The sequence below is a fragment of the Tachyglossus aculeatus genome, chromosome 16 (genome assembly GCF_015852505.1).
Source record: "Tachyglossus aculeatus isolate mTacAcu1 chromosome 16, mTacAcu1.pri, whole genome shotgun sequence".
NCBI classification, from domain to species: Eukaryota; Metazoa; Chordata; class Mammalia; order Monotremata; family Tachyglossidae; genus Tachyglossus; species Tachyglossus aculeatus.
The window spans coordinates 28733708-28761263 of record NC_052081.1 but is presented as its reverse complement, the minus strand read 5'-3'; the positions used below and the strand labels follow the sequence as shown (position 1 = coordinate 28761263).

Below are 27556 nucleotides of genomic sequence, written 5' to 3'. Positions count from 1 at the left end.
AAAGTCACCAAACATTTCTGTGCCTGTTTCCTTGTCCATTCTCCCTCCGACAGACTATTACAGACTCTGAGTCTGATGATGGACAGGGACCGTGTCCAGTTTGATGATCTTGTACCTACCCCAGAGCTAAATACAGTGCTTGGCACACAGTAGGCCACAAATACCACAATTATTAGTATTCATTCAGTCAGTCATATTTATTGAGTACTTACTGTGTGCAGAGCACTGTACTAAGTTCTTGGCAAGTACAATTCAGCAGTAAAGAGAGACAATCCCTGCCCACTTTGGGCTTAGAGTCAGAAGGGGGGAGACAGACATCAAAACAAGTAAACAGGCATCAATATAAATAAATAAAATAATAGATGTATACATAAGTGCTGTGGGGTGGGGTTATTATTATAACCTCTTTCACTTTTCTATTCCAGCTAATTAATATGAACTTGTTGACATTTCCCAGCCACCCACTTGGGTCACAGGTTGGGCTAAATTAACTTTCGATTATCCCAAGAATCCTCAGTGCCAATTAGTTTGGCTAATTAACAATATTTACCCTATTCACAAGTGAAGAGAAGCTTAATTACCATTGATTCACTTTGTCTGTGCTTGAGGAGTTTTGAATAAAAGTCAAATTCGTTATTTTCTGAAATAGTGTAGTTATAGGTAAATAACTGTCTTAAATATGAGGATAATGCTACCAAGCATAAGATCCTCTGTGTGCCCTTAGGTTTGGCTGCATAGGCTGATGAGAAGTTGACATTCTGTGTTTCATTGTGTACCTGTGAAGGTGGTCCTTTCTGAACTGTTTTGGTTGCCACTCATTTCCATTTCCCATTCCCACTAATTTCCCATTTAGCCTCCTAGCCTTCCCAAAACTTCCTTTCGAGGAAACCCCCCCTCTCTTCCCATTTACCACAGTCCAGGCCTACTGGTCTTCTGTAATTTCCTCCAATAGAACACTGTCTATTTTCTTCATGTGATTCACCTAGAGAAGTTATGTTGCTTTGAGCATTGCCTCAAAGCCAGTAACAGGTGGATTTTCAGGATATAAAAAAACGTAAGGAATGTTCTTCTGGGGGCAGACCAAGGGCTCATCCAGTCCAGTATTTTGTCTTGAACAAACCAACAAATGCTTGAAGGACTGGATGGTGGTTGTCCTTATTGACACTTATCCTAATATCTGGTGATGATGCAGGCTCCCATTGAGAATAGTGCATAAGCCTTGGTCAAATCATGAAGACTTCAAGACCAAGAACCAGTGCAAAGAAACGGCTATAGAGCTGATCTATAGACTGTATTCTCCTTCTTTAATGGTATTTGTTAAGCACTTAATATGTGTCAGGAACTATACTAAGTGCTGGGGTAGATACAAGCCAATCAGGTTGGACAAAGTCTATGTCCCGCGTGGTTCTCACAGTCAATCCCCATTTTATTGATGAGGTAACTGAGGCACAAAGAAGTTAAGTGACTTGCTCAGAGTCACACAGCAGACAAGTGGTATTGATCGGTATTAATGGCATTAATTAAGCACTTGCACTTCTATGTACTAAGTACTTGGGAGAATACAGTACAACAAAATCGGTAGACACTTTCCCTGCCCATAGTGAGATTACAGTTTAGAGGGTGTAAGCATTTAAGAAATACCATTGATTAATTGATCAAATAGCGAGGTAGGGGTGTAGCACATGGTGAGGTAAATGCCAAGGTTTTTTCACTTGTAGGATCCATTGATGGTTAAACATAACACTGATCTGATTCCCAGTACCCTAACGGTTGCCTTTTTAGCTGCTGTAGTCTTCCTTGCCTGTGTTAGTGTCATGTAACATCTTCAACTTTTCCATCACTAACCTTCCTTTTCTTCTTGTACCCCATTAGGAATCATTTTTCTATGAAATTATTCAGTACCCTCTCAACACTAATGTTTTCTGTGTGTATGACTTCCTTTGGTAGATAATTCCATATGCTTCCATTCACTATGTAAAGAAGTGTTTCAGATCTGTTTATGGCCTATCACACTCCAATTCCAGTGGCTTTTGACAAGTCCTGTTCTTGGGACAATAATTCTGTATCCGCATTCTTAATGATTATGTAGACATCTTAGCAGGTTTTTTCCAGACTACAGAATCCTCACTCTATCAGTCTGTCTTTGGAAGGAAACTTCTAAATTTTTTTTAATGGTATTTGGTAAGCACATGCTATATACCAGGCACTATTCTTAGGTTGGGATAGATACAAGATAATCAGGTTGGACCTATGTCCTCTCCCACATGGGGCTCACAATCGTAACCCCACTTTACAGATGAGGTGACTGAGGCACAGAGAAGTGAAGTAACTTGCCCGAGGTCATATAGCAGACAAGTGGCAGAGTTGGAATTAGAACCCATGTCTGAATTTCAAATTTCCCTAATCATTTTGGTTGTTCTTATGTATACCTTTTCCAGGTCAAATATGCGTTTCCTAAACTATGACAAAACAATTGAACATAATATTTCAGGTGTTGTCAAACACTGGTTTGTTTTCTGTACTCTTCCTGATGATGCCCAACATTTAATTGGCCTTTTAAGCTCCTGTTACATATTAAACCAGAAAATTAAAAGAACAGTCAACGATAACTCTAAAATGTCTGTTTTTCTGACTAACAGCTTAGAGCCTATCATCATGTATTGCAATTTGGATTATTTTTCCATAGATGTGTTGTGGTAGTTATACATAGAGTTAAACCTTCCAAAATGTAGACAGTGGTGTGATTTTTTTTTTTTGGGGTGTGTATGTGTGTGATCTGGCTCTTAGATCATCTTTACTCCTTCTTGAGGGACTATAGCACAATATATATGAAGGTTATAATCTTACAGGAAATATTTTGACTAATATTAGAATTGTCTGGGTCTTCTATCTTGTCCACATATTCATAAATCTCAGCTGCCTTAATGAAATTTATGAACATGCAGCTATGTTCACACCTTTAATGAGGCAACTTGCATTCATCAGCAAGAGTAGACTGTTTAAAACTGGTATTTGTGATAAAATTGAGCTGGTGGTTTCAAATTTATTTTCTTATTTAATTAAAATGGTACTTGATTTTGTGTAATTATTGTGGTAATTTTCCATGTGTTCATTATAGACATATTGCACTGTTTCCAATTACTTGTTTTTCTTAATTGAATAAGTGTAATCAAGCTCTTGAAACTCTTTTTAAGGGAGTATAAAAAGTATGGAATGATCATGACAACTATAATCAGTGACATCTCTCAATAGATGAATTTGCCTAAAAAACAAAGGGGTGCTTTTTAGATTTAGATGTGGCAAAGTAAACCTGAGATTTAACAAGGAAAATTGAAGTGTATTTTGAATGCAATAAGTGTTGTGAATAAAGTGTTTTATTGGAGTTGATACTGTTAAAAGTTCAGTAGTTTTAACAAGAAGATGGCTTGCAAAACTACAATAACAGATTCACAAGATACACAGATAAAAGAACGTCAGAACTCTAAAATGCATAGACATGAAAACCTATGCTTATTACAGTGAAGTAGTAATGGGTTTACTTGCTGTTGTTTAATTACTAGTGCTTTGTCAGGTGACTAAAATGCAGATATTTACCAGAAAAAAGGGAGAACAAAATCTCACCCTTCATTAAAGCTTTTGCAATTATTAAAGGGGAAACTCATCCCAACAAAAAACATTATTGCTAATTAACATCTTGTGAATACATATAGACAAAAGAGACAAATTTCACAGTGGGAATTCTGGCTTTTCAAAATACTGTTAGAATTTAATGGGAAATAATCCAGCATTATGGAGGCATGATTAAAAAACATAGATGTTCAAATGAACTGCTAAACGGATTATACTTTTTATTTGTTATGTGGCTCATATATCATTTATACCATAGTCTTTAAATTACTGGTAAGAGTAAACCGAAATATTTTGGTGGAAATGAGAAAAGTTTTGATAGAGGTGCCAAACCAGATATTCCATGATCATCTACTCATTTCCTCACATACCAACCACTGACAGGTAAAAACCAATAAGGAGTATTAAACATCTGCTGTGTGAAGATCACTACACTAAACCTTTGGGAGCATATAATGGAGTCAGAAGATACCATCCTTACCTTTAAGGAGTGTACAGTAAAGTAAAATGATAGTTTATTCCTCTGTGGCAACTTATTATTATTATTATTATTACTTCTCCTGTTCCTAATGGGAAAAAATATGCATTTGGGGGTTATTGCCTAAATTGAGTTCAGAAGAGATTTTAAGTAGTTAATGTAGCATTTTCCTTTGGCCAACTCTTAGCATAAACATTTAACATAGCATGTCAACATCATGTTCTTCAATGAAATATTCCATTTTTACAAATAGCAAAGTAGTCTATAAATACAGTGTATTCAACTATTTTGTAGGAAACTATAGCTTCACAATCAATTAACTATATTTATTGATCACGTCATAGGTGCAGAGCCCTGTACTTTGCTATATATACTACCTATGAGGTTTTATAGGACCTAGTCGCAGTTTTCATGGAGTGTAGTGGACAGAAATTGCCCTCTCTAAGGTCACCAGTGACCTCCTTCTTGCCAAATCCAATGGCATCTACTCCCTCTGAATCCTCCTTGACCTGTCAGCTGTCTTTGACGCTGTAGACAAACCCTTTCTTCTGGAAACGCTATCCAACCTTGGCTTCACTCACCCTGTCCTCTCTTGGTTCAGCACCTCTCTCCCTCTGACTGCTCCTTCTCAGTCTCTTTCGCAGGCTTCTCCTCTGCCTCACACCCTCTAACAGTAGTTCTCCATCTTCACTTACTCCCTTGGAGAACTCATTCACTCTCATGGCTTCAACTGCTATCTCTATGTGGAGTATTCCCAAATATACCTCCCCATCCCTGACCTCTTTCTTTCTGTGCACTCTCACATTTCCTCCTGCCTCTGCATCTCTCCCTGGATATCCTGCTGACACCACAAACATAACATATCCAAAGCAGAACTCCTTATCTTCCCACCCAAACAATGTCTCCTGCCCTGACTTTTCCATTAGTCTGGACAGCACCGTCATTCTTCCTGTCTCACAGGCCTGTAATCTTGGCATTATGCTCTAATCATCTCTTACCTAAACCACAAATTCAATCCGTCACCAAATCCTGTTGGTTCCGTTTTCACAACATCACTAAAGTCCACCCTTCCCTCTCCACCCAAACTGATACTGCACTGATCCAAGCACTTATCCTATCCCACCTTGACTATTACTATTACTCCTTTCTGGCCTCCCTGCCTCCTGTCTCTTCCCCCTCCAGTCTTCACTTGGCTGCCTGGATAATCCCTCTACAAAACTGTTCGATCCATGTTTCCCCACGCCTCAAGTGTCTCTGGTGGTTGCCCATCTACTGCCGCATCAAACAGTTACTCCTTACCATTGGCTTTAAAGCACTCAGTCAAACAGCTGGCCCCCTCTTATCATACCGTTCTGATTTGCCAGAGAGGAAATCTTCCTGCTCACTTCACACCTGTAATGCCAATCTACTCGATCTCGTTCTCATCTATCTCACTGCCAGCCCACATTCTCACTCCAGCCTGGAACACTGTCCTGCTTCATATTTGACATACCATCACTTTTGCCACCTTCAAAGCCTATTAAAATCATGTCTGCTCTGAGGTCTTTCCTGACAAAGCCTCATTTCCCCTACTCCCTCTCCCCTTTGCATTACCCTTGTACTTAGATTTGTAACCTTTAAGCATTTGATAATTATCTCATCCTCAGTCCTACAGCACTCATGTAAATATCCCCAATTTGTTATAATGTCTGTCTTCCTCTCTAGACTCCTGTGGACAAGGGTCATGAGTACCAACTCTGTTACATTGTACTCTCCTGGGCACTCAGTACAGTGCTGTGCAGCCAGTAAGCACTCAGTACATTTGATTGATTGATTGATTGAAACTTTGTAGTGCAATGACTCAGTTGCAGTGCAGGTAGCAACACTCAGCCTCGAGCTACAACCAACAGCAGAAATATATGACTAGAGAAGCAGCATGGTTCATTGGGAAGAGCACAGTTCAGTGGAAAGAGCACAGGCTTGGGAGTCAGAGGATGTGGGTTCTAATCCTGGTTCTGCCACATTATCAGCTGTGTGACTTTGGGCAAGTCGCTTAACTTCTCTGTGCCTCAGTTACCTCATCTGTAAAATGGGGATTAAGACTGGGAGCAGTCCTTGGGACAACCTGCTTACCTTGTATCTACCCCAGCGCTTAGAACAGTTCTTGGCACATAGTAATCACTTAACAAATACCATTATTATTATTCTTAGAGAGTGGTGTATTTTATTTTATTAAATTACTGCATTTTAAAAGTCAAATGCCCCACTTTAATTCTGTTTCACCTTCATTTTGGGGCCATCCTGTTTTGAAAGAAAATTAGTTAATGGAACCCTCATTTAAGAGGTAATTTTGATTGTTTGCAGAAATCCTTAGGATAGCACACTAAAATCCTAGTCCAAAATAAATTTGAGGTGAATATGAATGGTTCATTTCTGATACTAAGCTTATATGTCATAGTTTTTTGATAAGTTAATGAAAGATTAAGCCACTTATTAGTTTCCTCTCTTTTAATATTTAAAAAGTAAAATATTTTGTTTCTTTATGGTTGCATTGCAAGATATTCAAACTTTTTTCCAATAAAGAAGGTGCAAAGTATCCGATTGCTATTTTTTCCAGGTAGAATGCAGTGTAGTGTTTTTCAACTGCAATTGTATTAATTATAAATCCTTTTGTATTTGTATTATTTATTACAAGGTCCTTCACACTTAAAGTAAAAGCGAAAGTGGGAAATTAGTTTTTGAGACCAATTAGTATTCAGGCAGTAGTATATAGAGGTGAAATTATTTTAATAGCAAATTCCAGGAGATGTTACAAAAGACAGTATTAGAATGGAGGATAGAAAAGAATAGAAATTAATATAAACACCAGTGAAGTGTTGTGGAGAGCAAAAGGAAGGAAAGAAAAAGAGGCAATGGACCACAATATGGAAATGGAAAAAGTAGAAATTTGAATACCTTGGAATAATTCTTGAATGGTATTCAAGAATAGATCAAGAGGCGCCAAATAGAATCCGAGAAAGCCAGGAGCATACAATATCAACTCAAAAGTAAAAACAGGCAAAAGTAAAAATTTGCAAACAAAAATGAAAATCCACAAGACATTCCTATTGCTCTGAGCTATATGGAGATGAAAGCTGGACAGTGCTAGAGAAAATTGTAAGTAAAATGAGGCAATTAAATGAGGTACTCTACACCACTGATGCGAATTAAAAAGATAGGTCGAAGAATGAAACAGATGAGATGGAATTCTTTAAATGGAGTCACTAATAAAAATGCCGAAAGGGAAGCAGAGTGTCATGGACCCGTTTATAAAATGGATCAGGAACTAAAAGTAAGGTAAATCCAAGGGGTAAATCCAGAGACTAGTGGAAGGCAGAAATTTATTTTAGAATACTATTTACAAAGAACTTTTAAGGAAAAAACAAGTGATAGAAATATAAAAATATGATTGAAAGGAAGGTATAGAGTTGTTAGATTGAGAGAACTACAGTTGTATAAAGGTACAGAGAGAAAAGGAAGAATAGTTGCCTTCCGGAAGCATTTGTTATTGATGGTAACATTTTCAGATAATTACATTCATTACATGGAATGCTGTTCCATTGATTAATATTTTCAATAAATTATCTCACCATATACACAGATTCACTGTTTTGAATATTTCTTTAAGGGGCAGGTCTTAGATTGTAAGACCCCCAAGGTAAAGGGACCATGTCTATTTCCTGCCTGTGTACTTTCTCCTAGCACTTAGTACAGTGCTCTTTGACTTCACTGACACTGTCCTTTCCTGGTTATCTTCCTATCTCTCTGGTGGCTCATTCTCAGTCTCCTTCAAAGGCCCCTCCTCTGCCTCCTGCTCCCTAACTTTGGAAGTCACTCAAGACTCAGTTCTGGGTCCCCTTGTATTTCCATTTATACCCATTCCCATGGAGAACTCATTCACTCCTACAGTTTCAACTGCTGTCTCTGTGTGGATAATTCCCAAATCTACATCTCCAGCCTTGATGTTTCTCCTTCTCTGCAGCCTCCTATATCCTCCTGTCTTCAGGACATCTCCTCTTGGCTGCACCGCCATCATCTCTCATTTAATATGTCCAACTCCTCATCTTCCCATCCAAGCCCTGTCTTCCCTCTGACTTTTCCATCACTTTACACAACAACACTATCCTCCATGTTTCACAAACCCATAACCTTGGCATTATCTTTGACTCATCTCTCTCATTCAACCCACATATTCCAACTGTCACCAAATCCTGTCTGTTCTATTATCAGAGCATCACTAAAATCCTCCCTTTCCTTGCCACCCAAACTGATACTACACTGATCCTATTCCACCTTGACTGTTACTTCAACCTCCTTTCTGACCTCCCTGCCTCCTGTCTTTCCACACTGCAGTCCATACTTAACACTGCTGCCTGAATCAGTTTCTACAGAACTGTTAGGTCCATGTCTCCCCACTCCTCAAGAATCTCCAGTTGCCCATCCACCTCCACAGAAACTCCCGCACACACTCACTTTGCCCTGTCCTATCTTACCTCACTCATTTCCTACCACTCACTTTGCTCCAGTAACTTCAGCTTACTTACTGTACCTTGATCTCATCTATCTCACCACTGACTCCTCGCCCACATCCTGCTGCTGGCCTGCAACTCCCTTCCTCTTCATATTGACTGTACCACTACACTCCACCTCTTCAAAACCTATTGAAACCATATTTCCTTCAAAAGGCCTTCCTTGACTAAGCCCTCATTTCCCCTACCCCCCTGCATCATACTTGCACTTGGATTTGTACCTTTTTTTCATTCCACCCTCGACCCCTTAGCACTTAGTTCATATCCATAATTTATTGTAATGACTGCCTCCCCTTCTAGACTGTGAGATTCTTATGGGTAGGGAATGTGTCTACCAACTCTGTTGTGTGGTATTTTCCCAAATGCTTAGTACAGTCCTCTTCACTCAGTAAATATAATTGATTACTACCACTACTTTACATCCATGCAAGTGGGCAAATAATCAGTTGAGTGTATTTAGCAGTAATAAAGTGTGGTTTTTCATGAGGTACATTCTGACTAAAATAGTAGTTTCTGCTTGTTGATCAAGCATTATCCAACCTTCAATCATAATCTCGTTGGCCCTTGAATGTTCAGGTTAGAGTAAGTGCTCAATAAATTCCATTGATTTGACTGATGGAAAGGATTTGTGTTCCAGTGGAAACCACACATGTATCAGGACCATTGGTGAAATGTGACCCTTTTTCACTTTGTCATTACATAACTTATCCTTTCTATCGGCATTGGTCTTTGATTTGTTTTTAGCCTGCTGATCATTTTTATTTTCTTTAAAGTTGATTTAATGTTTTTATGGTTGTGGTCAATAAATTTTCAGATCTTCTGGTTACTCACTGAAACAATTTTGGTTTTTTCCAAGGAAAGACCTAAGGACAGATAAGAGTAAAGCCTAAAGACACTTCCAGTGTTGTTAGCTGTTGTTGATTAGATTAGTTGGTTTTATATTTATGCACTGATTAGATTGATTTGGTGGAGCAAGGGAACTCTCAAGTACATGGGCATTAAAATTTCCTTATGTTATTTCTGTTGCCGGTGAGGTTTAGAATCCAGTTAAGGTGTCAAAGCTGAGAGAATGAATTTTTGGCTCCTAAAATAGACTGGGTAATCAAGATATTGTTTTGATTTCAGGAATAGGCAGTGCCATAACCAAATATCATTATTTGTACTGGGGGTATTGCCATTGTTTAAATCAGGGACAGAGAATGACAATCAAATATCATAGCTAGATTATACTAAGGGTTTTTTATGGAATATCATGTAGGTGAAGATAAATTCATTTTTATGAACCTTTCCCATTTCTTTCCTTCTAATGAGTCCATTCTAAAGGTTTGAGTCCCTTTCAGCTTTTTTACTACAGTTACTAAGCAGGACTTGCCCTTCTATTCTTAGTTCATGAAAACAACTACTTGCAACAGATATACTTAGTTTATCTATAAAAATATAAGCATCCATGTGAAAATAGTGGAAAGGAAATAAAAATAAGATGCATGTGCCTGTCTTTAAAACTCACTGTAATCATTTTTTAGTTTAGGGAATATGTTCATTTTCGTAAATTTTCATATGGATTTCCTATAGATGATCCTTAGTCTCCAGAGCATAAGAAGTCAGTGCTCTGCAGACAGTAAGTGCTCAGTAAATACGATTGAATGAATATCAGCCGTGTTTCATTTGTTTATTCATTTATTTATTCATGGCGTTTGTTAAGCGCTTACTATGCGTCAAACACTGTTCTGTGTGCTGATGTGGGTACATCTTAATTAGATAGGACCCTATCCCTGTCCGTGTGGACAGTCTAGGTAGGTCTAAGTTTTCTGGGCAGTCTAATTTTCAGTTCATTTGTCCCCTAGCCAGGCCAGATTTGGTACTGGTCTCTAGATCTGCTATCTTTATTTTAAGCACCTATTCTCCCTTTACCTCAGCTTCTACTGCCAAGATCTGTAGTACAGAAGTGCTTCATGTGTTCACAGGGAACTGGAAAGTAATTAACAGTGAGAAGCTGCGTGGCTCAGTGGAAAGAGCACGGGCTTTGAAGTTCAAATCCCAGCTCCGCCAATTGTCAGCTATGTGACTTCGGGCAAGTGCCTCAGTTAGCTCATCCGTAAAAATGGGGATGAAGACTGTGAGCCCCCCGTGGGACAACCTGATCACCTTGTAATCTCCCCAGCACTTAGAACAGTGCTTTGCACATAGTAAGCGCTTAATAAATGCCATTATTATTATTATTACTATTAATGCAAAGGCTATGAAGGGCATGGGGGGGATAGGGTTGACCCTTAGAAAATTGCTCTGAGGTCAAGTAGATGTAGTTGTGCTTCTGCGGAACGTTGCATATGGTATCACTCCGTACCCATAGGGAGCTTGTGTGTTCTGTTACTGGCATCTCTACAGTGGTTCAAATAGCCAGTTACTCCAGTAGGTAAAGTTTTATATAGTCATACTAAATTTCTCTGTGTCTTAAAGTATTGGCAAGGGATTTATCTAGCAGACAATAAGTCATACTGTATCAATTTTGTCACTGTTTTCCTTAGAGCTGGACTGGAGAATTTAGGAAGGGAGTCTGTATCTCCCAGGGGCCTCTGTCTGTGTCTTGGGCCCACCCTATTGATTTTCAAGGTCTTCTCCCGCCTCCATTTATTAACTCACAGTGGAAGATTGTAAGCTTCTTGTAGGCAGGAACATTTCTACAACTCTGTTATATTGTACTCTCCTGAGCTTTTAGTACAATGCTTAGCACATGGTAAGTGTTCAGTAAATCCGACTGATTTAGTTAGAGGCATCCTCTAAGGCTGCTGAGTGGTGAAATCTCTGACTTTGCTAGGTACTACAGGAGTTACCTTGAGACAACAATTGTTTTAAATCTCAGATTGTGTGTGCCTTGAGGGCCAGGGGCTGTGACTAATTCCCACCTTTGTTTACTTTCCCAGTGTGTATTATGGTTCTCTGCTTAGTGGAAAGAACACGGGCTTGGGAGTCAGAGGACATGGGTTCTAATCCCATCTCTTCCACTTGTCCGCAGTGTGACCTTGGAAAAGCCACTTAACTTCTCTGAGCCTCAGTTACCTCATCTGTAAAGTGGGGATTAAGACTGAGGCCCATGTGGGACAACGATATGCTTTTACCTGATTACCTTGTATTAGCTCCAGTGCTTAGAACAGTGCTTGGCACATAGAAAGTGCTTAACAAATACCATGATGATGATGGTGATGATGATGATGATGATTATATGGCATTTAGAATGCCCTTACTTTGAAAACAGTAATCTTTATAAATTAATAAAACAACTTAATTAATAACTTTTTTCATTCTAAGTAATGTTGGTTCTTCCTATCAGTTTTTTCCTGTTTCTTTCACCATCTGGTTGAGTAATATCTATATATTGCCTATCTACAATTTTGAAAATTTAATGAAAAATATTAATTTCTAATAAAAGTTTGGTGAATCTACAATGGTACATACATAAACAGTTAGATTTTCTAATCTATGAAAGTACTCATCTGGATTCCTTTTTTAAATGATCCATTTCATCCACAGACAGCCTTTTGATTGACTACCAGTTTACCTTCAGCTTATTACAGGAAGATGACCGACACCACACTGCCATAAACTTCATAGCAAACCCAGAACAGGTGAGAAATGCAATTCATCTTCCGTAATATAATTAAGATCAAACCAAGGTATCCAATTTTTCCATCATACTTCACAGTGATTTTTCGCTCTGCCATGAGTGATCGTTGAATTGGGCTTTTGTGGGGGAGGCTAGCCTTCTTTCATTTTCTAAATTATTGGAATATTTATGAGATGAACAAGTTCTACTGACTTTCATTCTGTATGTGAGCTGGCTGTTGCTGGTTTTACCAACATTTTTGTAATTTAAAATGTATCTCTTGCATTTAAAGTCCAGGAATCATGTGTGAAAATTTTCTTTCACATTTTACGTACAACCTAACTTGGAATAGAAGCTGTGAATTTCAAACCCCATATTAAAAAAAGAATAATATGAAACAAATAGTGTAAGGTTTCTGTGCTGTGTTTGAAGTCAACAATACATTGATTTGGAGGGGGGGTTTCAACCCTTACCATTAATTAATTTTGAGCCATAATACACATTTTCCCTACACATTTTGACTAGAATTAAAAAGTGTTCACCCACAGCATAAGCTCATTAGGATACAGTGCAGCACAGTGTCAGAATAAATCAATCAGCAGTATTTATTGAGTACTTAATATGTGCAAGAGCACTGTATTAAGTGCTTGGGAGAGTACAGTATAACAAAGTTGGAAGACATGTTCCCAGACTACAGGAAGCATTACAGTCTAGCGGGGGAATTGATTTGTGTGTATATGCGTGTGTAAAATATCAGAGTGAGTGTATTCTACAGGATGAATTTTCCTTTTGCAGAAATGTCACCCCTATGTTATAGGAGAATTAGGTATATGTAAAATGCAGTTATAAGTAAAATAATCACAAAAAAGCAAAGTGGTTTGAGGATTTGTCACTAAAAGGAACAGGAAGTTTAGCAAGCTCAGAATGCTAATGCTGCAAATGCTTAACAAATCTTAAATGAACAAATGAGTCAGGAAGAATACTGTAATGAATAATAGTAAATGTTTTTAAATAATGAAATGTTTTTGACTGCAGGGGAGTTATGGAAACTAAGTCCAGTGGATGGGACTCTTACGCAGCCATGGAAATGGCCGGAAAGGGAAAAACAGAGAGTCAGGGAAAGAACAAGGCAGATACAAGAGACCAATACATAAAGACACAGGAAGGCCAACACAAAGACCACAAGGATCTGCCAAATCCAGCCCCCTTCCCTCTGTCAGTCTCACCAGTCCTTATTTTCAGTGAATCAGTAGTATTTATTGAGTGCTTACACTCTGCAGAGCACTCTACCAGTGGGCGAGTTCTCTGAAGTTGGTAGATGGAATCCCTGCCACTGCTGACAGGAGGGGTGGTTTCTTTTCTGGTGTCCCATCTGTAAAAATGGCATGCAGAGTGGCTTCCTCTGAGACTGGAGAGAGAAATCAACCCCCCCCATAGAAATGGGAGTAGTGGCAGCGCGCCTCTTCAGCTCTGAGCAAGGAACTGGGCTATCAGCAGAAGGTTCAGGACTTGGCTAAATCTCTTTTCTCCCATTGCTTTGAAGGCAGGCTGCCGTCACTGCAGGTCACATGAGGCCTGTAAGGCTGCTGTATAGATCCCATTCTAATGAGTAAGGGAAAATAAAAATAGGTCTCTTCTATCTAGTTTTGACTTTTTATTCGTACTTTTGATTCTATTTTTATGAAAGTAGTTTTTGCTCCAAAAATGTAGATTGTGACCTCTAGCAGTGGAGAATTCCGATGTCTTGGTTAAGGTATTCAAACACTGCATTGGGTCAGTAAGTATTGCAGTAGATTAAGTGATGTGCCTCATAATGTCCTTTGAGTTTTGTAAATTGTATTTTCTCTTTGTCGTTAGTCAAACAAAAACTTGGATATATCAATTAATGCTTCAAACAACTTTAACCTCAATATTACGTGGTCCATTGGGTCAACAGGTAGGCATATTTCCCATATGCTGTTCTGCAACGAGTATTTAAACTGTTCTTATGTGGACGTTTGCTCATAATTTCAATATTGAAAGTCTGTTCTTTACCATTATCATTGTCATTAACAATCACATTATTTAAAGTATTGATAATAATTTGCAATGTGAATAAAGCTTTGTTAACTTTTAACTTTTTCTCTATTTCAATTAAAATGACATTGGTAGCCAAAACTTGTGCTCTATTTAAAATTTTAAATGGCAGTTATGAGATGCTGTGATTTTAATTAAGATAAATTACTTCCTTAATGACTGGAGAGACTGAGATTTTAATTTCTTTGTTTCATTGTTGAAGCTAAAAATTTAATTATTAATCTTAACATTGATATCAAACAATGAAATTCTTCTGTGTGAACAGATAAAAAAGAACAGCTTATCTGTTATTTTTAAACTTTGAAATAACCCCCTCTTTGACATTACTGTTGAGAGACTACAAGATTAATGTAGTGAGCCTATTTTAGAAAGTTTTTATAAACTGGAATTGCTATCTTGGAAAATAAATCCAAGGAGATGTACAAATCCTGCATATTGATTTCCTAGAAAGTATTCACCGTTTCTTTTCCTTTATGACTTTTGATATATTCCATTGCATTCTATTTACAAAGGCAACAAGTATACTGATGAACTAAGAGCTGACAACTATGGCATTTTTCTCTAGAATACGAAGAGGAGCCCAAATCCGTCAGTATTCAAATGAGAAAGCCATTTTACTCATTTTATGTAATGAAAAACATACTTTTAAAATGGATTTGCTGTTTCTGGGAAAAATCACAGTAGTTCTTAAGTTAATAAAGATCCATTTTCTAAAAAATATACCTCCTGAAATATTTCACCATTACTTTGGTGGGATCAATTCAAACTAGGTTACATGAGGGAGAGCATTTTAAAAAGGCTGAGTGCTCTCAAAAACAAGAACAAGTGTTATATTTTGCTAAATTATTTCAAATGACATTTTATAACTTTTATTTGTAATTTGTGTTTTAGCTGGGACAATATCTGGAGAAGAAATTCCTGTAGTCTCTAAAGCTAATATAAAGGAATACAGAGATAGTTTTTCCTGTGAAAAATTTAACTTCAGAAGCAACCCAAACATTACATTTTATGTATATGTCAGCAACTTTTCCTGGCCAATTAAAATACAGGTGAGTGCAAATAACCTTATATTTCTTAATCCTACTGTCTTCATTGCTGAAGTGAGCATTTTGTGCAAAATTAATGGACCAGTGGACTTTTTCCATGTAGAAGTTGACTTGTCGCATTTAGTGAATCTTGATCATTGTAATCCCATCTGCAAATGAATGACCATTTGAAGAAATATATCCACCAAATTGCATGATTCGTTGAAGAGAGAGGTTGAACAAAGACTTTTGAAATTAGTTTTTGGAAAATATATTTCAAAATGCTGGGTGTCTTTCCCAAGGGAACAGGCTACTCTGAAAATATTTATTCTTTGTATACAAGATAGCCTGTAGTCACCACACAACTAAAGGTGCATTTCCCATCCTCTCTCCCTGCCCCTGAAAAAAAAAATCAGATAACTATTAATTTAATGAGGATTAATAGATCAGGGCGTCCTGATTCAAAGATATCACCGTTACAAATGGCTTTCTATTCAAATTCCTCCATCATTATAGTGTCCAGTACTGGCAGGATGTTTAAACTCTTGCCCTTTTACTGTCTTATATACTGCAAAGTTGCAAAACCCCAAAGAAAATGTCCTGGATTGTACAGTAAGTCTGAGGCAGAATTTGGCTGCTCCTCATCGTGACCAGTGCTCCACAGCATGTGCACAAGCTTTGCTTTCTTACAACGAATGTGCTTACTCAGACTTATAGATGGCTTTAAACAAGAACAGACTTGTTTTTTGGACTTCTGGTCCTCTACTTCTAGCTGTTTTATGTCACCATCACCACCACACTGAGGGATGGGTCAGAATTGGGGCACATGGAAAGATTGTCCAGTCATCACAGTTCTGCTAAAAATAAAAGAGTCAACACCATTCATTATTCTCTTCCTTGAGATCTCTTGTTCTCCTTGGATGCATGAGGATTTTATTCCATAGATTGGATGAATGTGGCCCAATTTTCATACATTTAAACAATGTTTTGCTGTAACTAATAGTGCTTAGCTGTTTGGTGATTTAATATGGCATATTGATAGGTATTTTGCATTAATTTTTTGGTAGCAGTTGGTTTATCAGGTTGGGTAAATATTTTGCATAAAGTATATTTACTTGTTAATTATTGCTGCTGTCTCCTAGAGGGTCCTCTGTCTTGAAAGACAGAATTTGTTTTCACATGTTTTCTATAGTTTTTTTCATAAATCCCCCAACTCCCACTCCAAATCTTCATTTGTTCTCTTGCCATTCTAAAATGTTCTTAGAGTTTTCATGTCTTATATCCTCTGGGGTTCTTTTCTCCCCTGCATCTACACTTGTGGTCTTAGTGAAAGTATTCTCAGGTGAATGAACTGTTTCTCTTTGTAGCTTTCTTTGTGGTTTTGCTCAGGCCTTTAGCTTGACATATTAAGCCTCTTTTTTTTCACTTTTGTGCCAACTAGGGGTAGAGCTTCCACATACATTTTCCAAACAGTGAAAATAACATCAGTAGCAATGATGACTGGTGAATATTTGTCCCACTTTCACCAGGGCATTGTTCCCAGTCTTGTATCTACCCCAGTGTTTAGAACAGTGCTTGGCACATAGTAAGTGCTTAAGTCCCATAATTATTATTATTATTATTGTTATTATGTTAGTTGCCCCACAGTTTCTGAAAAAGTACTAAACTGAGAGCACTTTCAATTGCCAATAATTCTGATAATAACAATTGTATTTATGAAGGGCCAACTTGGTGCACAGCATTGCATTACGTGTTGTGATGATAATCAGATCGGACTCAGTTTCTGTCCCACATGGGTATCATAGTATTAAGTGCAAGTGTCTCTGTGGTGTGTGCTACTGTGGTATACTTAGTAGTATGGTGTTTGGCTAGTGTCCTAGTAATAGAACTTTCAAAACCACTTCAGTCATAGAATTAATCAACCCTTCTGCCCTGCCATTTCTTAATTGTCTAGGCACTAGGTGATGGGAATAAGATTTGGGACTGGTGAGTTGTAAATATACTGACCAATAAATGTCTGACATCTTTTTCCCATTCCCCAGAGGAGGTGAGAAGAGATGAGAGAAATGGGAACCACTGTTAAAACGTCCTCCAAATTGTAATATTCATGAAAGTCAACAACAATATCTTGTCATATCTCTGCATCACTTTATATGTATCTTGGTCAAAGAAAAGATGACATTGATATAAAAACAAGTTTCCATGAAAATCATCCCTTCTGGAGTTTTCATGACTTTTATGGAGGCACTAACATAAAAGTAGTATTTTAAAAGATAAATTCTACTTAACCCAATTTACTCTTCATTTTTTTTATAGGTGATCACATTTCACTTTAGATGTCAGGGAAAAGGGAGATCCTCTACTGGTTTGCAATGTGCTATATTCTTGTTTCTTTCCTTGGAATATTTTAAATTTAAACATAGGTGTTTCATCATAAAGAAATTTTACATCACAGGTTTCAGTGGTAGTATACTAGAAGAAGGGGAAATCAGCAGTCTTCTAACAAACTAGTTCTTTTTTCAGAGCTCTGCAAAGATTTTATTTCCCATGTTAATAGACTGAACCTTGTACCTGAAGAAACAGCTTAATAAAAGTCAAGAGGAACATCTGTTCTCAATAAAATTTACTCAGTGTAGCATACTTAATTATTTCAACTTCCTTTATGTTTAAGTTCCTTTGGAAAAGTTAACATTGTTCACAGATAAATACTGATTTTAAAAGCTCTGAAAAGTAGAAGTTATCAGTAACTGCCAAGAGGAGGGCCAGTAATCCACTGTTAATGAAGTACCACAAATCCAATTACTTTATTAAAATGAACATGACAATGAAACACAGAAATCTCTTCGTATTTAGAAACTTTTGGGAAAAATTAGGAAATTGATTCGTTAGCAGGTTTTACATAGAAACATACATATCTTCATACCCACGTAAATACTTCTCAAGCTTCATTTGTTTCCCTCCACATTAGCACAATTATCAGTGATGTTTCATTTTTAAGTAAGTATCCCTAATTATTTTTCAGTGTTTATATAGCTGTTCTTCATTTTTAATGACATTGAGATTCTACTGGTGCATCTGAGTGTTGCGAAAAGGCCGGTGCAGGATTAACACATACTATAAACAGTTGTGTACAAGTAAGGATAAATCCCTGTTGCGCTCATGTTTTTGTCCTACTTTAGATCTGACTCCATTTTCAATTCTGCCTCCTTACATTTTGATTTCTCTTAAGCTTTTGTTCTGGGAAAGCAACCTCTCTTACAATTTCTGTCCACCAGGTTGACCTGCCTACTTCATTGGTCTCCGAACAGCACACTGCTATATCAAATTGTTGGAAACAGTGCACCATCATATTTTTAATTGCTTTTTATGCCTTCTAGACTTGCATGTGACACCTTTCAGTTCCCCGAATAGCAGTTGCTGTCATCCTGCTGTCATTCATTCTCCTCAAATATCCCTCCCAGCATTGTTGTGGTAGTGCTTTAATGCTGGTGAGCTGACTGCATTCCAGAACCTCATTGTTGATTATCTGGTACTTCCAGTTGATGTTGATGATGCTGATGAAACTACTCCAGGATTTGGATTTGTAGCAGGTCTACATAGAAAGTTATATGGTACAGCAGTGCTGAGGACCTTCACTTGATATGTATGTAGCTTGATGCCTCTTTTCCTTCACACTCTCTCTTGCAATCCCCTGAAGACTATGTTTAGTTTTGATTTTTCCGTCCTGTCCATGAATACCGAACCAGCACCCTGCCTTCAGAGCAGAATTTGAGGCCAGTTTACATTTTGAGTTGCCGGTGAAAACCTTTGGTTCTAGTGTTGGGTTCTCTGGCTGTAGGGTGATAAATAATTTATGTTTTACTCAGGTTTATGGTTAGCCCATAGTTATTAGGCTGGGCCCACAAAGCTGTTCTCAGTCATGTGCATATCTTTTTCAAATGTGATTCCAGAGCAGTCATTTTAATTATGTTCCCACTCTTGAATGATTGCTCTTGAATGATTCCCACTCTTGAATGATCCCCTTTTAGACTGTGAGCCCACTGTTGGGTAGGGACTGTCTCTATATGTTGCCAACTTGTACTTCCCAAGCGCTTAGTACAGTGCTCTGCACACAGTAAGCGCTCAATAAATACGATTGATGATGATGATGATTGCTCTGCACCCAGTAAGCACCCAATAAATGAATGAATGAATGAGAGTTTCCCAGTTGCATAGAAGCATGTCTGACTCCACCTTGCATATGTCTTGTTGCATCCTCAGGGGATGGCAACCTATTAGAATGGGTTGATAACAATTGGACCTACCTTACAGCCCCAGTTCACTCTTACAGTGATACGGAAAGAGTCAGCCAGTCGTATTTATTGAACACTTACTGTGTGCAGAGCACTCTACTAAGCACTTGGGAGAGTACACTATAACAAGAAACAGGACAAGTTATTTTAACTGACTGGACCAACCATTCTGTTATGGAGTAGGCAGAGAATCATGATGAAATTCTCAGGAGAGCTGAATTTTCTTAGCAGTTTCCAGAGCTCCAGTTTGTTGATAAGGTCAAGTGCTTTGTTAAGGCAAGAGACATAGTAGAAAGGCGTTGGTGTTCCTCTTGCTGCATTTGCTAAATTTTTGCTTTTGAACTCCTGTCTCCTCATAGAGACCTTCCCCAAATAATTTTCTCTTCTCCCCAGGTTGTATTCTTCTAAGTAGCACTTCAGAACTTCTGTGCTAACTATGCACTTGTTTACTCACAACACCTGTAGTACTCTATATCATTATATATCATATAATATCATATGATATTATATATCATATATATATATATTATATCACTCTATATCTACACATACTCTAGACAGGGAATATCTCTGCCAATTCCATTTTATTGTCCTCTCTCAAGTCCTGGGTACAGTGCTCTGCACATAGTAGATTGATTGATAGATATTCACTCCTCCTACTCCTTTCTATCTCTAAATTATTTTCTTATCTCTCTCACCCACTAAATGATAAATTCCTTGGCAGTAGGGATTGCGTCTTTCACATTCTATTGTTCTCTCCCAAATGTTTAGGACCATTCTCAGCGCAAAGTAGGTGCTCAGTGAATACCGTACTTTGACTGTTTGATCTCTTGTGCTACAAAAATAATAGCTCCTCTGCTGTATTTTGGTCTGAAGTCAGATGTGATTCAGCTAACCCACAGTGGGCTTTACGTTGTAGTAACCTTTTCAGGGTAAGTTTGTCTACATGGACATGTACTTGTATTCACTACATTTGTTCTCTTTCCTTTAAGTGATTATCAAAAGTCAACAGGTCAGCAACATTTTAGAGATCAGGAATAGTTAGTCATATTTACTGAGCACTTACCGTGTGCAGAGCACTGTACTAAGCACTACAGAGTACAGTATAACAGGCACATTCCCTGCCCACAACGAGCTCACAGTTTAGAGGGCGAGACAGACATCGATTTAAATAAAGAAATTACAGATAAGGACATAAGTGCTGTGGGGCCTGCTACCCCCATTTTCAGGTGGGAGAATTTGTCTTGTGTGGGTTGGGAACAGTGTGGTGGTAGAGGAAGGGTCGACCAGGCAGTGGAGGGTGGAAGGGAGGGCAGGCAGAAGGGGGAAACGTGGACAGAGTGCTGTCTGGCTCCTGCTGGACATGAGGGGATTGGGGCCATGAGCGCCAGCAGCAGGGAATGCCTGCCCAGACATTATACATAGGTTGCACTAAGTAGTATCAATCAGTCAATGACATTCAGAATAATAGTAATTATAATAATTATGGTATTTGTTAAGCACTTACTATGTGCCAAGCACTGTTCTAAGTGCTCAGGTAGGCAGAGGGTAATCAGGTTGTCCCAAGTGGGGCTCATACTTTTAATCCTCATTTTACAGATAAGGTAACTGAGGCACAGAGAAGTGAAGCGACTTGCCCAAGTTCACAGCATGGCACAGTTCACAGTGGTTGAGCTGGGATTAGAACCTGTGTCCTCTGACTCCCAAGCCTGTGCTCTTATTGAGCATTTACTGTGGGCAGAGCACTGAACTAAGCAATACAGTAGGGTTGGTAGACCTGATCCCTTGTCCTCAAGGAGTTTAGTGGGGGAAGGCAGACATTAAAATAAATTCCTGATTTTTGTCTTTAAAATAGATTTTCAAAAAAATTTTGAAAAATTATTTTATCTCCTCAGCAAAAAAGTCTATGTTGTGTGATTATATGAGTAAATATAACAATTAGATTGTAGACTATCTAGGCTGTAAGCTCCTCCTTCAGAATGTAAGCTCCTTTTGGTTAAGGAAGATGCCAACCAAATCTGTTGTATTGTACTCTCCTAAATGCTTAATACAGTGCTGTGGACACAGTAAGTGCTCAGTAAATATGATGATTGCTATTTAAAGGGTATGCTTATAAGCATCTAATGTCAAGCCAAATTTATTATAGTAAAACACATTCTGCTTTTAGGGCTTATGCAGTATTAGTAATATTTTCTGAACAAAATTATTACAAATATATATTTGTTTATTTATACATCTATATATTCATGGATATGAATATGCTAATTCAGATTTGATGTTATGGGCATAAACTCCCAGTTACATATTTTTGCTGTTTATATGATCATACTATTTTAATGGCTGATATGATGAGGATCAAGAGTGAAATACTGAAATTTTAAATTAGTCTGCTATCTTGTTTCAGCTTTCAGCTGTTCAACGATGTTGAACTGTTGAGTTGAATTGCAAAAAATCAACAGAACTTTAACATTTGTCCATCAATATTTTTTTCTGAATTTTTTTGATAATCATGACCATAGTTTGCTCAGCATATTATCAGCAAATATTAATCTATAATTTATTAGGTAATGGGGAGGAATAATTTAAGGAAAATTGAGTTTGGCCATAGTCATATCATTAGTTAGATTAATTTGCCACTCATTTTTCTAGTGGAGAGCTGGCTGCAGTATGTAAAACAATAATATGCAAGGAGGTGTGGTTATTTTGTATTTACATTTGTGAACATCTTTACTTTTGTGGTCAATATTTTGAATCATAGAATGTCCAGTGTTGGATGAAGATGTTTAAAAGTACCAGTTGTGATGTTGAATCTATTATGAATATTAGGCTGAAGGTCAGTGCTCTAAAAGTGCTGGGTTAATTTTAAATGAATGGTTGAGAAAGATTTGATCTTTGAATAATCAGTAGAATCTGATGTCCACTAAGCACAGATCCAGGTTGTTATACATTCAAGTTTTCATAAATATGAATGCCAAAAATAGAAAAGAAGGAAACAGAATACATTTATGGAAAGCACAAACTCCACCAAGTATTGAAAATGCAACTGCTTCCAATGATTATTTTGGTAGCACGCCTAGAATATAAAGTACAGTGTGTCAAAAATCTCTTTGTCTTTTAGTGCTGATATAAAATACTAAAAGCTACTGGGTACGTCTGGGATTTTATATTTTCATTTGTGAATTTGTGAGTTCTGAAGTAAAAGATTGGCTTGAACCCTCTCAGAACTCTTTGAAATCTGTGGCACTCAGGAGAGCCAGTACAGGCTCTATTGCTGTGACCCTTTAGCAAGTTCTAAAAAGTTAGCAAGTTATAAGGCAGTATACAAACTGCTGATGAAATTGTTCGTAAACATTTATAAATTGCACACTAGAGAAGCAATGTTTTTGAAAAATGAAGCAAATAAAATGGAGCAAGCATACTTACTCCTACCAAGAAGATGCAATCGGGCTTTAAACTACCATTGTGTCTTCTGAACAGAAGTGGCCAAAGCACCATCATCTTTTGAGAAAATAGTATTTTAAACTTCCCTAAACTCCTTTCATTTCCTGATATAATGTAAAATTCTGTCAGTTATCATTCATTTTCTGTGGTAGTGATTCCATTTACTTCATACTTAGGCTGTATGGACAGGATGTGTCTGTCCTGTGTTCATCCCAAATGTGGGTGTATTGTCGGCCATCGTAATATAGGATTTTTTTTCCATAGGTTTAAATGTAATTTGCTGGGTTCCAGTCCCAGAACCAGCCCCAATATAACCAAACCCTCTAGGTAGTGAAAAATTACCCTATAATTCCCCCGCTTCCTCTGCCACACCATGGACTCCCTCCCTTGATCCTTTTTCCTTCTTTTCCCAGTTTTTCTTGACCCTCCCACCCACCTCTGTACCTCAAACATGATCCTCCCCTCCCCCCCAGTTTTCCCAGCTCCCCTTCTTCTTACCTATCCAGTTTTTCTAATACTCATTTGCAAACCAAGGACTCACACTTCCCCTCCTCAAGCCATGTGCCTTTGTGATTTCTGGCAAGAAAATGATTTGGGGTTGGGGTGGGGGTGATCCATTCTGGTCCCCGATGGCCAGATCCTTGAGTCGTGGCCCTGCCTCTTTGCCCCAAAAGACAGGGAGCTGGACTGATTTAGCCCAGGGCCATTTCTGGCTGCTTATAGGTGGAAAGGAGCCTGTTATATGGAGCAGCAGTTCCCACCTAGCCAAGTTTCCCTCCATCCTCTGTCCTCTAAAAGCAGCACAGACTTGGGATGGAGAAAAGAGGCTATAATTAATGAATGGGATGCAGGGGAAGGAGAAGTGGCTGAATGAGGTCTTCTCTCGCTTCAGCCCAAGGCTGAACGGTATCAGACTGAGGAGAGAAGCGATGCTGCCCCTTCCATTCCGGCTCCTTTCAAGGACTCCCTTGCTGAAATGGAGATCCTGCTGAAATGGAGATCCTGACCTGCAAGTCATCGACTGGGAAGTGGGCACACGGTTGAGGCAGCGTGAAGGAAGGGAGAGTTGGGAAGGGGCCTCCTTACCAGCAGTGACTGATTGGAACATCCGGTGGAGTTTACAAATCCCAGGCTCTGTCAAGCAGTCATGAGAAGATATCAGGATATATCTCTGGATTTTACATACTGGGAATGTTCAGAACCATAGTGACCGGGTGGCAGAATGAGACATTCATTATTTAGGCATTAGGTTCCATGGGACCTTCTCCCCAAAAATGTCCTTTATTTTGGCTTCTGAGCTTATGAAATGACCTTGAATCTTGCTATGTATAGAATGAAACTTGAATCAATGGTGTAACTTCTGTTTATATGAGTTTATTCACTGAATCATGAACCCTCTTTGAAACTTCCTTTCATGCTGAATTCTATATGTCATGAAGCAGTTAGTGCTCCAATTAATGATAATTATAATTCCGTGAATCTCTGAGGCTATTTCTTAATTTGCATCACTGTTATTCTCTTGTGGGGCATTGCACTATTTCTCTATTTCTGGGACAGAATAATTTTGGCCTATTTAAGTCCAGTAGGTGAACTCTGATTGGCAGATTTCTATGAAGATGGCAATTCTCCTTAGGCTTTCAGAATGCAAACGTTTCCCCAAGACAGCTTCTTGGTTTCCTCCCTAGTCTTATGCTCTCAAAGAATTGTTCATTCTGAATTGTTTTGCACTGCAGAGCCTAGCTCTCCTAGCTCTCAAGGAAGGCAGAATGTACTTAGCAGTTGCGAGAGACAGGTCTTTTGACTATGTCAAATGCTCTAGTGTTTGGCCTTGTGTCGTTCCCTGCTCTTTCTGCAAAACCCCCATTTTCCATGCTGTGTTTTGGTATGAGTTACAGTGCAATTAAGGAAAGGCTTGGTTAGTTCTACTTTTCAGTGACCTGTTCAAAAGGTATCTGGCTACAATCTTAATGGTAGATGTAGAATTGTTAGTAATGGTATTCATTGAGCTCCAACTGAGTGCAGAGTACTTTAGTGCTTGGGAAAGTACAAAGGTTCCCTGCCCCAAAGGGAACAGCAGTGGAGAAATACCCCAGTAGTTTCCACAACCTGCTTCAGGTAAGGAATACATGAAACCCAAGGTCTTCATTGGCTACCTGGCGCTAAATGTTATCACAGAATTCTGTTGTCTAGGCAGCACACTGCCAAATATCATAAAAGTAAACAAAAACAGTTCAGGGCAGTACATATTTTGGAAGACTGTTAGATGAAAATAGTAAGAATATCAACAATGGTACTTGTTAAGGGCTTGCTATGTGCCAAACACTGTTCTAAGTTGTGGGGTAGAAACAAGACAGTCAGGTTGGACACCCATTTTACAGATGAGGTAACTGAGGCCCAGAGAAGTGAAGAGGCTTACCCAAGGTCACACAGCAGACACATGGTGAAGCTGGGATTAGAACCCACGTCCTTCTGACTCCCAGGCCCATGCTCTATCCACTAAGCCACAGTGCTTCTCTGCATTTCTTATGAAATGTGGTGCCAGTGTAGCATCAGGTTTCAGATGAAACCAAAGATCTGTAGCTTCTCTGTGGCTTGGAGGATCTGCATGCATCACAGCTCTCTCACCCCAACCCCAAATACTTGCACAAGCACTGTAGCCAAATCCTTGAGCAGCTTCTTCAGTGTCTCTCATGGGTCGTGCTCTACCTTCAGGGGCAGGAAGGATTGCAGACAATGATGACCTGGAATGAAATCTTATAGGTAACGTGAGGTTTCGACTAGTACTGTACCTCTGGAATCCTAAGGAGTGTTTTCCGGGACACCTGCCACCCACCTGCCATGCCAGCTGGGAGGGTCCTGACTTGTCTTATTGTCAGAAAAGGATGGGAACAGACCCAAGTAGCAGCAATTCATGGACTTGGCCATTGTTATAGCACAGGAGCAGGAGGCTGGGGACACATCTTGCCCATCCCACACCCTCCAGGGTTCCTGTCCCCCACCTTTTGTCTAAGCGGGATGGGGAGAGACTGGAGTAGCAGCCAAGCTTTCACAAATTTTAGAACATTGAGATAGCTGTGGTCACTGGCATTGTTCATCCCTGGATAGTCCTGCTTGAGCTGTAAGGGTCTTCAAACAGCCGATTTCCTCACGTTTGAATATTGTTTGGTCTTTATTACTTCAGTCTTTCTTCATGTGCCAGTTGCCACTTACCTCCAAATTGCCCCCCTCCCCATACTAATTTGTGAACTCCTTAAGAGCCAGACATCTTATCTAATTCCCACCTCTGTATTTTTTCCCAGTGCTGAATAGTGTTTTGCACATGATAGGAGCACAATGAATACATTAAAAGAGTGTTTGAATAAATGAATAAAGCTGTGCTCACCTTGGCACTTCTGTGCTAAGTAGGCTATGTGAGAAGCTCAGACAGTTGCTGATCTGGAAAGATAGAAAAAAACACATTGCTGCCTGGATCAACTTCTTGAAATGTCACTCAACACATATCTCCACTCATCAGAAACCTCCAAAGCTTCCCATCTCCCTCCATATTAAGCATAAACTTTTTGCACTTGGCCTCAAGGCTTTCCACCCACTTTCTCCAGCTCACACATTGACTCTCTCCGCCCAGACTCATACTTCTTGTTCTTCTCAAGCTCACCTACTAATTATACTTCACACTCAACTCTCCCACCTCTGGCTCCTCACATTTCCCATCTCCTGCCACTCCCTTCTCCAAATCTGCCAGATTTCAGCACTTCCCATCTCCGAACCCTCCCAATATCTTACTTCCCCCAAGAAACCTTCCCCACTTAGTTCACAGCAGCTTAGTTGTGTCACCTCATCATCCACCCTTACGCTTTTGTGTGTTGCATTCATCTTTTCAGCACTTATTTGCAGATATATTAGTATATTCAATCATTGTCAGCTATTTTATCTTAACGTTTGTACTATCACCTGTTATATCCTTGTTCTTTCTCCTGCTTCTAATATTGGTGAGTCACTCTTTTGTCCAATGAACGGTATGTATTGAACACTTATGTGCAGAGCACTGTACTAAGCATTTGGGAGTGTACAATTCAGTGACTTCCCCCTTCAAACGGTAAGCTCCTTAAGGGCAGGAAATAAGTGGTCTACTTCTGTTGCACTCTTCCAAATCCTAATTATGATCAAAGTATCAGCATATAATATTGATTGATAGATTTTATGCCCTGCATTTGGATCGTGGTAGAGACTCCTCCTCCTTATCTTCCCTTTCAGGACCCTGGCTCTCAGAGCCCATTTCAGATCCCAAAGTAAAGACCTAAAATATTTCCTGTAATGGAAATGTACCTGGGATACCTAGCAATATCAAGCATTGCTGTGTATTGTAAAGCTACATGTTCATTCATAACAGTAGTAAAGAGGAGAAAGTCTATTATCTTTTGTCTAGAGAAATGAATTAAAGATTTACCATTCTAAAATGTGGAGGTTTA

The 27556-nt window shown here is 38.7% G+C and overlaps 1 protein-coding gene across 1 annotated transcript in view; it reads left to right on the top strand.

The window, feature by feature from the left end:
* ATRNL1 (attractin like 1) overlaps positions 1-27556 on the top strand; it is a 602420-nt gene that overhangs the window by 204080 nt on the left and 370784 nt on the right. The window contains exons 22-24 of the mRNA XM_038758614.1: positions 12181-12275; positions 14111-14189; positions 15221-15378. Of these exons, the coding sequence (XP_038614542.1) occupies positions 12181-12275; positions 14111-14189; positions 15221-15378 (332 nt within the window). The remainder of the gene's footprint in view (positions 1-12180; positions 12276-14110; positions 14190-15220; positions 15379-27556) is intronic.